General features: G+C 38.9%; 1 protein-coding gene across 1 annotated transcript in view; it reads right to left on the bottom strand.

Moving 5' to 3' along the window:
• Positions 1-14,464, bottom strand: part of SPTA1 (spectrin alpha, erythrocytic 1) — an 89,878-nt gene that overhangs the window by 17,649 nt on the left and 57,765 nt on the right. Inside the window, exons 31-43 of the mRNA XM_053607951.1 lie at positions 14,295-14,398; positions 13,815-13,977; positions 13,419-13,550; positions 12,775-12,912; positions 12,487-12,591; positions 11,171-11,379; positions 9,748-9,868; positions 9,030-9,151; positions 8,050-8,182; positions 5,410-5,507; positions 4,593-4,765; positions 3,935-4,011; positions 685-894 (exon numbers count right to left, since the gene is read on the bottom strand). Of these exons, the coding sequence (XP_053463926.1) occupies positions 685-894; positions 3,935-4,011; positions 4,593-4,765; positions 5,410-5,507; positions 8,050-8,182; positions 9,030-9,151; positions 9,748-9,868; positions 11,171-11,379; positions 12,487-12,591; positions 12,775-12,912; positions 13,419-13,550; positions 13,815-13,977; positions 14,295-14,398 (1,785 nt within the window). The remainder of the gene's footprint in view (positions 1-684; positions 895-3,934; positions 4,012-4,592; positions 4,766-5,409; positions 5,508-8,049; positions 8,183-9,029; positions 9,152-9,747; positions 9,869-11,170; positions 11,380-12,486; positions 12,592-12,774; positions 12,913-13,418; positions 13,551-13,814; positions 13,978-14,294; positions 14,399-14,464) is intronic.

Here is a 14,464-nt window from a genome sequence, read left to right as displayed (position 1 = left end):
CCTTGGCAGACACACTGAGAATAGTATTTCATTTACTGTATCTATAGGAAACTTAGTGGCTTATACTGCATTTTAGACCCTCTGTGTTTTTAAATAGTAATAACACAAAAAGCCAAGAGAGGGTGGTATATTACCCTATTTCCCACATGGGGGAATCAAGGTTCAGAGATATGTTAAGACAGACATAGGTCTCCACCTGGGAAAGGTCAACACAAGTTGAAAATATGCTTTCTGCTTATTTGTCCAGTGCTTCATCTACTTGAGTTAGAGAATAGCATAAGGGACAACATTGCCTGCCAGCCAGTCTTAATTCTATCACATACAAAGACCTTCCATCCTCTTGTCTCACCTACTTCTTCCCCTGTAATTGCCTGGGTTCTATCGCAAGTCAATTAGATAACTAAGATAAATTAGATAACTAAGATAACTTAGATCAATCAATTAGATAACTTAGATCAATCTAAGAAAAATGAATCTTCCTATTAACTTAAAAAAAATGAACTACTTTTGCTCAGTAGGAACATCCTCTTGACCCCTTTCAATGTATTAAAATGTCTGTATATTATCCTAACAGGGTTCCAGTATCTATTTTTGAATTCCATGGCAATATACAGGTAACAGAGGTCAAATCACACCCCATCGATTTTTCTTTGTTCTTTCTTTCATTTTTCCTTTCTCTATTACTTTCTGTAGTGGCATCTGCTTCTCTAGCAATTCCCGTCTGTGGGCTGCAGAGGCTCCCAGCAGCTGTCCCCAGCGCTCCAGCAGGGCAGCATGGCGCTCCTCGATGGCTTTGGTCTGGCTGTGCTGAGCAGCCACCAGTTGGTCCTTCAGGTCCGTGATCTCAGAAAGCCTCTCCTGCTGGAAACTCTGCAGACTGGCATCCAGTGTGTCCTGAGAGAGAGCAGTGGAGAGGCTGTGAAGAATAGAACAGTTCCAGGGGCCATTCATAACCTGGGTTCTACCAGATTTTCGTCACGGGCAAAATAAAGGCCAGGCAAGAGTTGGGATGATGAAGGAAAAACAAGATATAATTTAAAGACATAGTGAATATTTGGGGCTGAAATTATAGGTAAGTGCCATGGTATGCATATTTTTATAATTAGATTTTAGGTTAGGTATAAAATTAATATTAAGGAAATGCTGGAACATGATGTGATATTCCAAATTTTCTCAATCAAAATTTCTCAATCTTTCAGCAGTGCAGATCATTTCCAAGATTCTCATATACTATTTTTTAAACTTGGTGCTCTAATTAGTAGTAGGACATGGCTGGAGACTTTGGAAGTACACAAATTAATAAGAGATCTCTGATAGGGGACAGTTATAGAAATGATATTTTTTCATAAATATTAATAGCAATATCACAACATTTGGGAAGTTCTACTTCCAGTTTTGACAGAGTGGCTTTTATTTGACCAAATCTGTCTTTGAGAAGAACTTTAAGAGATTGATAAAAACTTTTTGAAAGGAATGAAAATGCAACTCAGGTAGCCTACACGTGAGGGATCAAAATTCCAGAGAGAAAAGAACAAGACAGAAATGAAAGCAGCATTCTCCCAATTTTTCCCTCTGAAGTGTAAGCTGCAGTGAGGCTGAGGAGGAAGGCAGAGAGGCTGAGGAGGAAGCAATGCTCAGAGCCTCTGAAATTCCCAGGGAGCTAAAGACACGAAAGGTGGCCTTCTGGGGACAGAGGCAGCCAGGAATTCAGTGGCCATGAAGAGAGAACTGCAGGAAAGTGGGTTGACTGTTCTGCTGTCCTTCCCCTCTATATAGAGGACACTACAGAGGACAAAGTCTTAAAAGCCACGCAGGAATAGTAAGTAAGAATTTAAAGAGGTAAGAATCTAAGATGCTGCCTGGGATTTTCAGTAGTGCCACCGTGCCCACTGCTGCACTGGCCAGCTAGGAGCTGGGGTAGGAGCAGGCCCCTGAAAGTGTGCAGGAGCAAACAGAAAAAGGTACATCCTCAACAAAATGAAGCTGTGTCTTGAATCATTTGTACACAAACACAGGGGGTTAGATGGCAAAGGGTCTGTTAAATTATTGCTTTAAACCAAAATTCATGACTTGATTACTTCAAATGTAAATAGACTTTTTCAATACAAATTATTGATTAGATAAATAAAGTAATACACAACTATACAATAGTTACAAAAGACATATCTAAAATATAAAGATATATCTTTTAAACAAAACCTGAAACAGAAATAGATACACACTGCAAACACTAAAAGGAAAAGACAGAACATCGGTGTAGTATAGTAATACCTAAAACAGAAGAATTTAAATCAAGAAATGTTATTAGAGAGACAGAGGAATATTTCATAATTAAAAGTATCAATTCATCAAGATGATTTCACAGTTCTAGATATCAACACAACTTTTAACCAACCCCCAACATATATAAAAATAACAAGGTATTTTAACAATGTCATTAACAACTGAAATCTGATTATCAACGTCAAACACTGCAAAATATACATTCTTTTCAGATGTACCTACCATATACATTAAAACAGGCTATTTGCTGGATCTGAATCAAGCTTCTGAAAAAATATAGGATATCTTTAAGGAGGCTAGGTATGTAGGAAGAGAATCTGTGGCCGTATTTGCTTCTTTCCATGGCACGTCTAGAATATTTCCATTTGTGAACACATGAATTATTTGTGTATCCGTGTATGTCTCATGACTAAATCCAGGGACATAGCCACCTATCCCAGAATCCAGGAGGAGAGAGTCTTGGAATTGATGCCCAGCAAAGTAAAGGGGAATGGGGAGAGAGTAGGACCTGCTCCTTCCTACATATTCAATTAAAAAAATAATGCTTTTGCTTTTGAATTGAAGTGCCATGAATGTCTCACTCTCCTTAGAAAGTGACTGAACTTATTTCTCACTAAATTTTCGTGAGTGTTAAATGTGAAAACATATGCAAAGAACTTACTTAGCACAGTACTTGCATGAGTTAGGTGTTCAATAAATAAATAACCTTCCTTAGGAAAAAAAAGGAAAAAAGTACATAGAATATGCTTTTAAAATGCAGTGGAATTAAACTAGGGAATATACATTTCAGAGAGATAAGGGGAAAATTCTCTAATATTTGCAAATTACACAATATACTACCAAATAACCAATAGGTCAAAGAAGTCAAATTAGAAATGATAGAAACTAAATTAGTACAAAAAATGACACAAAATATGTGAGATTCAGCGAAGGCTTTGTTTAGAAGTAAATTTTTTTACTTAAAATCAATGTATTAAAAAAGAAGAAAGACTAACATTTTGATAATCTACTTGTCCATTTTAATAAATTAAAAAAGCCATCAAGTTATTCTCAAATAAAGTAAAATAAAATGATTAAAATATAAACAGATATTAATGGAATAGAATACACAAGAAAACCAAGGAACATCAAAAAAACCCAAAGTTGGTTCTCAAACAAATGATGGACACTAAGCAGTAAAACTAGTGAGACGGGGCAGCACCCATAGCTCCGTGGTTACAGCGCTGGCCACATACATGGAGGCTGGGGAGTTTGAACCTGGCCTGGGCCAGCTATAAAAGCAATGACAATTACAACAAAAAAATAGCTGGGTGTTAAGGCAGGCATTTGTAGTCCCAGCTACTTGGGAGGCTGAGGCAAGAGAATCACTTAAGCCCACGAGTTTGAGGTTGCTGTGAGCTGTGATGACAAAATGAGACTCTGTCTCAAAGAAAAAAAAAAAAACTAGTGAGACAAAGTGGTGGTGGGAGGAAGCAAATGACCAATATTATCAAATTAGGAAGGAAAAAAAAGACTGATATTATAGATGCTACGGAAAATAAAATCCCCAAATTTAGAATTGACTGTTGACTTAGTCCTGGAGGACTAAGCTTCTGTGAAATGTAGGTCTTGGGCTTCCCTGGCATCCGTCAAGAGAGCAGCCTACTCTCACCTGCTTTGCCAAGAGAGTGAGGAAGGCAGTGAGGTCTGCACTGTTGCCATTGTTCTTCAGGCTTGCTTCCTTCTCAGCTAAAAAAGCAAAAGGATAATTAATAACAAGAGAAAGACAGTTGGTCTTATAAAAGCCCTACTGAAGAAAAAAGGAATATTTACAACAGACAAAACAAAGTAGGTTGTTCACTGCATTACGGAAATAGTGGAGAACAGTGGATTGTTTTTCTAGATGCAGACAGGGTTAAACTGACTGAAACAGAGCTAGAGCCAAGGGAACTTTTGAATGTTTCATAGAAAAAGGGAAAATTGGAGATTAGAACAAATTATAAGTAATCGAACATTTTAGCTTATTTCCTCCAATGTTTTGCCATGGCCCTACCTTTTTTAACATTACACACGAAATCATCAATTCCCCAAAAATGTGTTCCCTGGAATTAGATACTCAGTTAGCCACCAGCATGCATATTTGTGTTTGTATATGTGTGTGTGTATGTGTGTACACATGTGAGCACAATGGCGTCCAGAAAGGATAGGAGCAGGTAGTGAAGGGAGTACCTCTTTACACATGATAAGAGGAAAAGCCCCGGAGACCATTCTACAAAGGGGATTCATTAGGATTTCTCCACCCAGGGGACCCCGGCCCTGACACATCATACCTATCCAGGCCTCTACCATATCTGCCTTCCAGTTAAACTGCTGGAAAGCATAATCATCTTCTAATTGCAACTTCCAAGCAGCCATTGCCTTGGCCAGAGAAGGGGTTTTTTCATTCAGAGCTTCTATTTTTGCAGAAATCTTCTCCTTGTTCTGACTTTCTTCCTGCAATACCAAAGTTGAAGGGAGAAGGAGAGAAACAGATATACTGATAAATGTCCAAAGCTAATAATGTGAATTCTTTAGTACCATTAGAAACTCTTATCTCTCTCATTCCAAATATATACCTAGGTCTTTTATAATTATCTTCTTATCCATGTGGAAGGTTAGTTATTTCCACTAGCATTTGTGTGGTCTTCTCGTGTGCCTATGTAAGCATGGATTTTTTTGTTGGTGTAGGAAGGAAGGTATGGCGGCATCTCCGTTCGCGGGGGACAGAGGTGTCCACATGTAACACTTACATCAATGAGGCTTTTATAAAACAATATTTAAACAAAATAATAATTTTCACATTACAAAAATATTTCACTATGATCCTCCTTCCTACAGATTTAGAAATCAATTTCTTCAGATTATAAGAACTTCAAGTCAAAGCCAGTGATAAGAATTTAATAAACACTGTGTTCTAAGCAAGACAGCAAAAATGTTACCAAAGGATTTCAAGAAAGTTGAAAGGTGTATGAATAAAAAAAATACTAGCAAATAGCAATTGAAAAGATTATTTTTGAAAAACAACAACAAAAGGCAGCTTAGAAAGGATTATTACAGTTCTAAATATGATTTTCTACTGATAATGAGTCGGGATTGGGCTGACTCACCTTACTCAGGATGTTTTCTCCTTGTGCACACACATTTTGCACCCAGGTCTCATGGACAGCAAAGTCGTTATCCAAAGCTTCATGCTTCTTTAGCAAGTTCTGCATAAAAGCGGCTGTGAGAGTCAGAACATCTGACTGGGAAGTGTATCTCAACTGAATTTCGGGCTCAAGGTAATGCTAATCTCCAGGCTCGATCCAGCTAAATTAATAGACTGATGCCTACGTTCTTTGGGATAATGCTTCTAAATTCCTTTCCCCGAACTCTTTACTGGACAAAGAGGACAATCTTAGTTTAAGAAAGGAGTCAAAGGAATACACACAATACTGTTTCCATCTTGTTATGTGATCTTAAGCTTCTTCAGTTTTGAAATGAGGTTGTTAAGGTGATATACTATAAAGATGTCTCCTCATTGAGATTTATATAATCTTATAAAACATTGTATCTAGCATTAAACTAACAACTAGGCATAAATAATGGGTAAGGAGAGTACAGAGCTGTTTTCAATATCACTCCAAATCTCTGTTTCTGACTGTTCTCTGGAAACATGACACCTGTGCAGCTGGCAGACTGCAAAGGAAGTGAGGATGAAGCATAAAGAGAGAGATTTGTCTGTCTTATGTTGTATCTTCCTGAAAAATATCTATACCAGTCCTTGTCACCACGACCACTCACACGTCACTGTTCCTCCTATTGCCTTAGCCTCCCTTTTGTCATAAGATGATCCGTCAAGATCTTTCCTACACAATGCAGCGGCCCAGACTGAAAGGAAGAAACACAATTCATATGACTATTTTATCTTTTGAAGATATAATAATTTTCTATCCATGATGGTCTAAGGCCTTAAAATAAGATGGTTACCCATTTTAAAAACAGATGGCCATATTACATTTTATGAATTATTATATGTCATCTTTTTACACAAACTATAAATGGAGATTGGAAGGATGATCCATTTTGTAAGAGTGAGTACTTGAATCAACTATATTTTTATGTACGTATACTGCATGAATATGGTCCCTTTAATATCTTTATTTTCTATTTCCAAATAATATATTCAGAAGAGACATGAGTACCGATGCCACAGAAATAAAAAAGGATCATAAGAAACTACTATGAACATTATATTCCATAAAAAGAAGAAATGGATAAATTCTATTTTTTTTGAGACAGAGTCTCAAGCTGTTACCCTGGGTAGAGTGTCGTCATGTCATAGCTCACAGCAACCTCCAACTCAGGCTTGAGCAATCCTCTTGCCTCAGTTTTTATATTTTTAGTAGAAATAGGGTCTCATTTTTTTCCTCAAGCTGATCTCAAACCCGTGAGCTCAAGCTATCCACCCACCATGGCCTCCCAGAGTGCTAGGATTATAGGCGTGAGCCACAGTGCCTAGCCCAGAAATGGATAAATTCTTAAAAATGTACAACATATGATGATTAAATCATGAAGAAATAGAAACTCTGAACAGACCTATAACTTGTACAGAGATTAAAACAGAAATTAAAAAACCCCTCAACAAACAAAAGCCCAGGATCAAATGGCCTCATTGATTAATTCAACCAAACCTTTAAAGAAATGCCAGTTCTTCTCAAACTCTTTCAAAATATTGAAGAGGAAGAAACATTTCAAAACACCATTTAGAAGGCCAGCATCACCCTGATACAAGACAAAGACACCTTATGTCATTACATAAAAGAAAATTAATCACCACAAAAAGTTCTTGGTGAATTTCAAATTTTAAGTTCACTAGGCACAGTTCAAGGTGGTAAAAACATTAATGTTTCATAATCTCTCTCTCAAAAGATATCAATATCGGTATTAACTCAAGATCGCATTGAGAACTTATTCTTTTCTTTATTGGAAAACCCAAGCCTACATTTCAAGGGGTGTCTATAAATGGTAGAGCTATTCTGTCTTATAGGCTCTTTTCCTAACATTATATTTTGTAGATACTGCAACCAATGTTTAGACAAAAAGTTTTCCAGATCAATATACAATCAGGCTTTGAGGGAATCTTTAAGAAACCTTTAACCTATAAGTATAGGCCTTTACTCATGATGTCTTTGATTCATAGATCAGAGATCATGGCATCAGATTGAGTTCTGCCTTCAAGGCTGATTGGTTCCATGACTTTGTGCAAGTCACTTATATCTTTAGATCTTAATGGTTCATATTTGAAACTGGCAGAATTATCAATACTTCCCTTATCTCCTTCTCCCACCAGGACACAGGTTTTAATTTTACAGGTAAAAACACTGACAGAAAAGATACAGATTGAAGACAAGAAAATTGCACTTTATGGGGGCAAGACATGATTGCAAGAGGGACTTTACCTAACAATTGCAATCAGTGTAACCTGGCTTATTGTACCCTCAATGAATCCCCAACAATAAAAAAAAAAAAAAAGAAAAGAAAAGAAAAAAAAATACAAACCATTAAAAAAAAAATAATAAAAATATTTTAATCTCTTCTGTAAAAAAAAAAGAAAATGTTAATCTATTTTTTCTAATTATGCTGATTTCTAATATATTTTTCAGTAGAAAATTATATTTGCTATGGTATATTTGTGGTTATAAATATAATTTTGTGATTATAAAAAAAAAAAAAAAAAAAGAAAATTGATCATGTCTTCCTGTTCCTCACCTCAGTAGCAGCCAACGTGTCTCCAGAATCCCCTCGGGCAACCATAGCTTCCATTTCACTGATCCAAGCTTCCTCTTCCTCAGCATTCTGCATGAATTGCAAGTATTCCTGGGACTCTTCCAACCGAAGCCCTCTAGAATAGAGTGGTAAGCCCCAGTAAGGAAAAGAAGGAATAGGTCAGCAGTGGGAGTAGAGTGGCGTGGCACAATCTCATGAGAGCAGACCAGCTTCTTCTCACCAGGCAGCCACAGCTGAACTGGGCCTGAGCACAGTCTGGGATGTGCCCATTGGTCAGCAGGGCCTATATCCTGCAGGATGGAGGGGACTCCTGCCCTAGGAGTTCATTGTATACCATCATCTGCTCTCTAGGAAAAGAACCCTGGCCAAGAAAAAGGAAATGATGAGACTTCAGTGTTGGAAGATGTCAGCAGCAAAGCAGTTATCTCTTTGCACTTTGAGTGCTGCTTTCTTTCTTATGAGATGAAGGCCCCATAAAGTATCACTAGATCCCTTTCATTACTTAGCAAGAAATGTCTTCCTACTGGCAACAGAACCAGGACTATAGACAGAAATTTTTACAGTTGGTCATATGACTATATGGTTCAAATTTGCTATAGGACTGTGAGGGGAAAAATGTTCATTAATAAGGGTTTCAAATAATATTAAAACTGGGGAGATAAAGTAAAACACATGTATGGCTAATGATCCAGCATGAAGGCCAACACACATAGGGAAAGAGTGATGAGAGACACCTGCAATAAGGGAGTGGGAGAAGTATGTTCAGAACAGAGGCGGTGATCACTCTGGCCAAGGTGGCTGGGGGAAAGGTGCATGGAAGACCTGGAATTTGAGGAAGGACTTAAGAGACAGATGGGTGGTTGGGGAGAGCAGGCGATGCCAAGTAGGCACTTAAGATCCTCCCAACACCAGCCTAGTACCTGGAATCCAGCAATAGAATTCGGCCTTTAAGTCCCACTCACCGAGCCTTGGCCAATTCTTTGAGCTTCTCCCATTGTTGGACAAACTGTGCCAGTCGCTCTTGAATCTCCCCTTGTCCCACAGCACCCTTGTCTTCCAGACTTTCTGCCATATCCAGCACATTCTGAAAACCACATGGCATCCATGTGATGTCACCTCACAGTCTCCCTCGTTTAGCCATAGTCCTCTGGCAAAGCAACTAGCTTTTTCTACCCTTGAGACTGTTTATAAACTCCACGAGATTTAGGAAGGTCCTGAAAATCCTGGGAGAATGAAGAAAGCTGCGGCAAGGTCTATGGTGCTAAACTTTCTCAAATATTTTGGCAAATATCTCAGCTCTTGCTCTAGGCTACTCTCTGTAACCTGCTTTGTGGATCATTCATGACCACAGAGGGATCCTGCTGCCAAGTCAGACCCAGGGTTGTCTTCTTCACATATGGCTCAAGTGCAGCTTGGCAGGTGTCCCAATCTGTAGCCCATTTGTCAACAAATGCCCAGGGGTCCTCAAAGTTCTCTTTTCAGGGAAGAGTGGGTTCAGAGACAAAATTTATCAGAGACAAAATGTGGAAGAGAAAAGAACATTTGAGAACCCCATGACTAACTCTCTGTCACTTTGGTTCCCTACTTATTCATCTTGTAATGCTGTCCTATTTATCTGTAACTGAAGGGACCTAGATTAGATTATTTCTCTCTTTTCAGATTCAGTAATACTATTCTTACCTGGATGGCAGGCTCATGTGCCACCAGTTCCCCCTCTAGCCGTTTGTGCTTCTTCAGTAAGTTCTGAACACTCTGAAGATCCCTCCCATAGTCCTGGGAGCTCACTTGTAACAACTTCTCTCTAGGACCAGGAAAGGAAACACAAACTTTGGAGTTTGGACACACTAAATCCATAGAAAGAGTGTATGCATGGCTGGAGCTGCTAAATTCCAGAACACCCTGGTGTCAATAACAAAAAAATAATCAGTGGCATTCAACAAAACTTGTAACTTATGCCTACAAATTAAAGCAATCTGCTGATCTCCACCACCTTAGCAGCTGTGACAGTTGTACCATTAGTCCCATTGCCTGTCTACCCATATATCTCCTCTTTGTTTGCTCAACGATATGCACTAACCCTGAAATTTATTTATTTTATTTATATTTTGAGAGAGTCTTACTATGTTGCCCTTGGTAGAGTACCGTGGCATCACAGCTCACAGCAACCTCAAACTCTTGGGCTTAAGATTTTCTCTTGCCTCAGCCTCCCAAGTAGCTGGGACTACAGGTGCCCAGCTATTTTTTATTGTTGTTGTTGTAGTTGTCAAAAAAAGAATATGCACTAATCTTTCTCTTTTCAAAATATGTGAAAATTGTATATAACCTCCCTGGCTTTTATTATTTCTGTCTGTTAATTTCAGTAAAAAATTTAGCTAGAGTAGGGTTTACAGAGATATGACAGAAGCCATGGCAGCTGGGATGTTTCCAACTGTAAAATGTTTGAACATCACCATGAAGCACAGGCAAAGACTACAGAGACAAACCTACTTCCTTAAGTGCTTTTAAAATGTTCTATGTGTTGCCCTGTGCTTTCCTCTAATTCATTGATTATTCATTAGAATCAGCAGATTTGTAGAAGAGACACATAATGAAGCAGGCCAAATGGGAAACAGGCAAAATAATTTGATTTTCTAAGATTTTCCTAACCATACTTTTTACAGCAAAACTAGATTAGTAAAGAAACCATGGCAGATACTGTGTAACATTCTTTGTACTGGTGTTCTATTCAGTGTCACTTAGGATACATAGAAACAGAATAGTGACAGTGAGCTGGTCAGCTGGGTAGGCTGTAAGTGCCCAGTTGTCTCTGTGAGCATGACACAGTCTGTGAACTATCTAGAACAAACATATATGGATTCTTAGTTTTGTTCCCAGCATATATGTAAACTGGTCCCCACCCTTTCCACACCTGTCTCTCTCTGCCTGGATCCAGTAAAGGAATTTGGGAGAAATAAAATCAGTGAACTTTAGAGCAAGAAAACATGAAGAAGTCATACCAATTTCATAAAACAATTGCTCATTTCATTTCAGCATAAATTGTAACAAGTGTGATAGATTAACCACTCTCTGGATTATCACCACATTGTGAGTTGGTGGCACATACTCTATCCAGGATTTCTCATCGTCTAGATCCTGGAAGAACTGGAACAAGGCATAGGTCTCTTTCAGCTTCTTGTGGTGTGCAGCTGCCAAGTTCTGGACATCCAGGAAGCGCTTATTAACACCATCCATCTTCTGCTCAATCTGTTCAACATTGAAGGTCCCGCTCGAGAGAAGATCCATAGCCAACTTATTGAGGTCCTTGAGTGCGTCCTAGAAAGACCAGTGTGCTCAGTGAACAGTCTAGTACAGGTGTCACACGGATCCCAGACTTCAGCTACTACTGGAGGGCCAGTTATGGTTCAGAGACTGGGTCAAATAAATTGCCTTTGAGGATAGTGAATTTAAATATGAGTTCTCAATGTACTAGTGCATGTTCAGGTTGGGCAAGGGCCAGAAGACAGAACAATAGAGACAGCAAGACTACTCAAACTGTACATTTATTCATGTGTCCTGTTTCTCTTCCTGTTTTTCACATTTGCCTTCTGTCCTCAATGAGAAAATAAGATGGTAACAAGTAATCGTTTGTCCCATATATGACTGTCTTCCTTCTCAGTTCTGAATTTGACAGTCAGAGATTGATTGGTTGATTGAATGAAATATTCATCAAGAATGACTCTATTGATAAGGTCTTCTGGGCCCAAAACATGGCCAGACTCTTCTGTGTCTATTCCCAATATAAGCCATACCCTTAGTTATGTTACAGGAAATATTGCTAAGTTCTGAAGACTCGAATCTAGCAAGATTTGATTTCCTGAACTTTCTGTGCATATATGTACTGCCAAATGAAACTGGTAATACAAAATTCATCTGTATGAAATCAACAACTGCCATAATTTTCATGACTGCCATAATTTTCATAACTTTCCCAGGACAAAGTTATTGTTGATTCATATGTTAGAAGGCAACTGGAATCCTCCACAGGGTTTCCAGGATATATATACAGTTCAACTTAATTTCACATGCCCCCACCAGATTTTATTTTTTCTTTCTAATTCTGTAAAGTAAACTTCCATTTTTTTCAACGTCCAGATCAAATATAGCTTTGGAAGACAATGAGTTTATATCCATGTACTGGTCAGAAGGTAAATAAGATGGCTTTTAGGATCCACTTCCTGGAGTCTTAGAGTCTATAGTTTAGTGACTGTTGAATAAAACTGACAGTTATACAGGATCTGTAGCCCATAGATTTGATCTGATTAAAATGACCAGTACTTGAGAACACTAAGGTCACTTTTGTAAGGCTATGTTTTCAAATAATATTTTAAGACAGGATAGGGAAAAGCCAAAAACATTTCCATTCTGCCGAGGTACATTTACCTCTCGAGCCAACATCTCTGTTTCCAATAGCTGATGCTTTTTGAGCAGGTTTCCTGCTGAAGCCAAGTCCCTGGCCTGGTCTTTCATGGCCAGCAAAGTCTCTGCCTAGGAAAGGAGAAATAAGCAATAAAGCTTCCAGGTGAACTGTCTATAAGGAGAATAAAATTAGCAGCTATGTCTTCAAACGTTTCCCAAGAAAGGTCAAAGAAATTGTTCAGGTACAAATTCATTTATCTGACAGGTATTTATGAAAATTTCTTGCCCCTCACCACTTCAAGGTGCAATTACCTCTGATAGCCAGAACTCAAAGTCCCGGATGCCTGTGTTGAACCTCTGTTGGCGACTAGCCTCATTGAGCTTCTGCCCTTTGTCAGTTGTTCTCTCAAGCAGGTGTTCCCAATGTTTGTTTAGTTCATCTAGTTGCACCTAACCCAAAGAAAATGAGGGGTCATTAGACGTCTTTAAGTCCATGGCCCCTGGGACTACTTGAAAGGATAATGTAGGAAGCTTCTGGATGTAGGGATTACCAAAATCATGAACATCATGCATGTCAAACCAATTATACTTTATCTGGAAGAACATCAGGGATTGCTAGATGAAAGGAAAAGTTTGAATAAAGGGTCTTGGGCTGATTACAGCAACTGACTTCCAACTACCAAGACTCTCAGAAGAAAGGATATAAAATATAAAACAACCATGATACATGTACAACTATTAAGTCTAAAGTTTTCTTAGAATTCCAGGTACTGAGTACAATGGCAGGAATAAAACCTAAGCATCACTGCTTTCTTCCTTCCTTGTGCAACAATCAGATGGAAAACTACTGACCATGAAACACAGTCTGCATAGCTATCCATGTAATACTGAAGAAGTGAAAGATCTCTCTTCATGTGCCTTTGTAGTCCCAAACTCATCCCAAGCAGAAGCCTGACCTTTACGGTCTCTTCATTGCCATCACATGCCCTCCGTTCAATCAGGGAGTTCCCCAGGCGGATGACTCCTTGCACCTGCTCAGCTCGGCCATTGACCTCATTTTCAAAGGCCTGGTGTTTCAGGTATTTCCTCTGAAAAGAATGCAGAAACTAAATTACTGTCTTATTTAGGGGAATAAGATAAAGAAAATCATGTTTGAAAGAAAGCCTTAATATTTCTCTCTTCACCCAGGTGGTGGTGATATCTGAAGAACCTCCATCACATTAGACTCAGAAGTCCCCAAGGACAAGCCCCATGCCTCAACAGTGAGACGGTGTTAAAATGCAAAGAGAGATGACCATTCAACCAACAATTTGCAAAGGGTGGAAGTTTTCAAGATTCCCTTTTGAACTTGCCTGAATGTTAGTGGGGTCTTTGTAGGATTCATCACAGGCTGTGGGCAGCATCTCACCAATCCATTCCTCTAGCTCCTCGAGGTCACGGTAGAATTGCTTCAGGTCAGCATAGTCTCCCAGCTTTGTTCGCTCAGATACCAGTAGTGCTTTGAGAGCCCTCCACCTGGAGGCGGGAGCTAGATCATTCTCTGCCCCCTACCCTTTCTCCACGTGCTGATGGCACATCCATAAGTCTTCCCAGCCTCCCCTTTTCCTCTGACATAGTTTTTTTGTTTTCAGGCATAAAATGCCATGGTTAAGCCAGGAAATTTCCAAGTTTTTCATTTTATAAATCTAGGTTAGAAAGTTTCCAAAAGTGTCAAGATAGTTTTAGGCATCTAGAAAAGACACAAACTCAGAGTATCCCCTCATCTCAATGACAGAAAATGGGTCATTTTGCTGCATCTTCTGTTACTCACAATGCAAGCGCTCAGGCCTGACCTGTTTAGCACACGTTGGAGCCGAGAAGCAATATCCTCCTTGGCATAATGGTCATCAGCTATGAGCTGCTCAGCAAAATGTTCCAGTTCAGTGATCTTCTCTTCCTAGATAAAGGAAAAGGAAAGAACTCAGAAGCCTAAAGATTAGGCTTTGGTGCAAACTCAGACTTC

The sequence above is a fragment of the Nycticebus coucang genome, chromosome 10 (genome assembly GCF_027406575.1).
Source record: "Nycticebus coucang isolate mNycCou1 chromosome 10, mNycCou1.pri, whole genome shotgun sequence".
NCBI lineage: Eukaryota > Metazoa > Chordata > Mammalia > Primates > Lorisidae > Nycticebus > Nycticebus coucang.
Note: the sequence above shows the minus strand (reverse complement) of the source record. Positions and strands in the feature narration are given on the sequence as shown.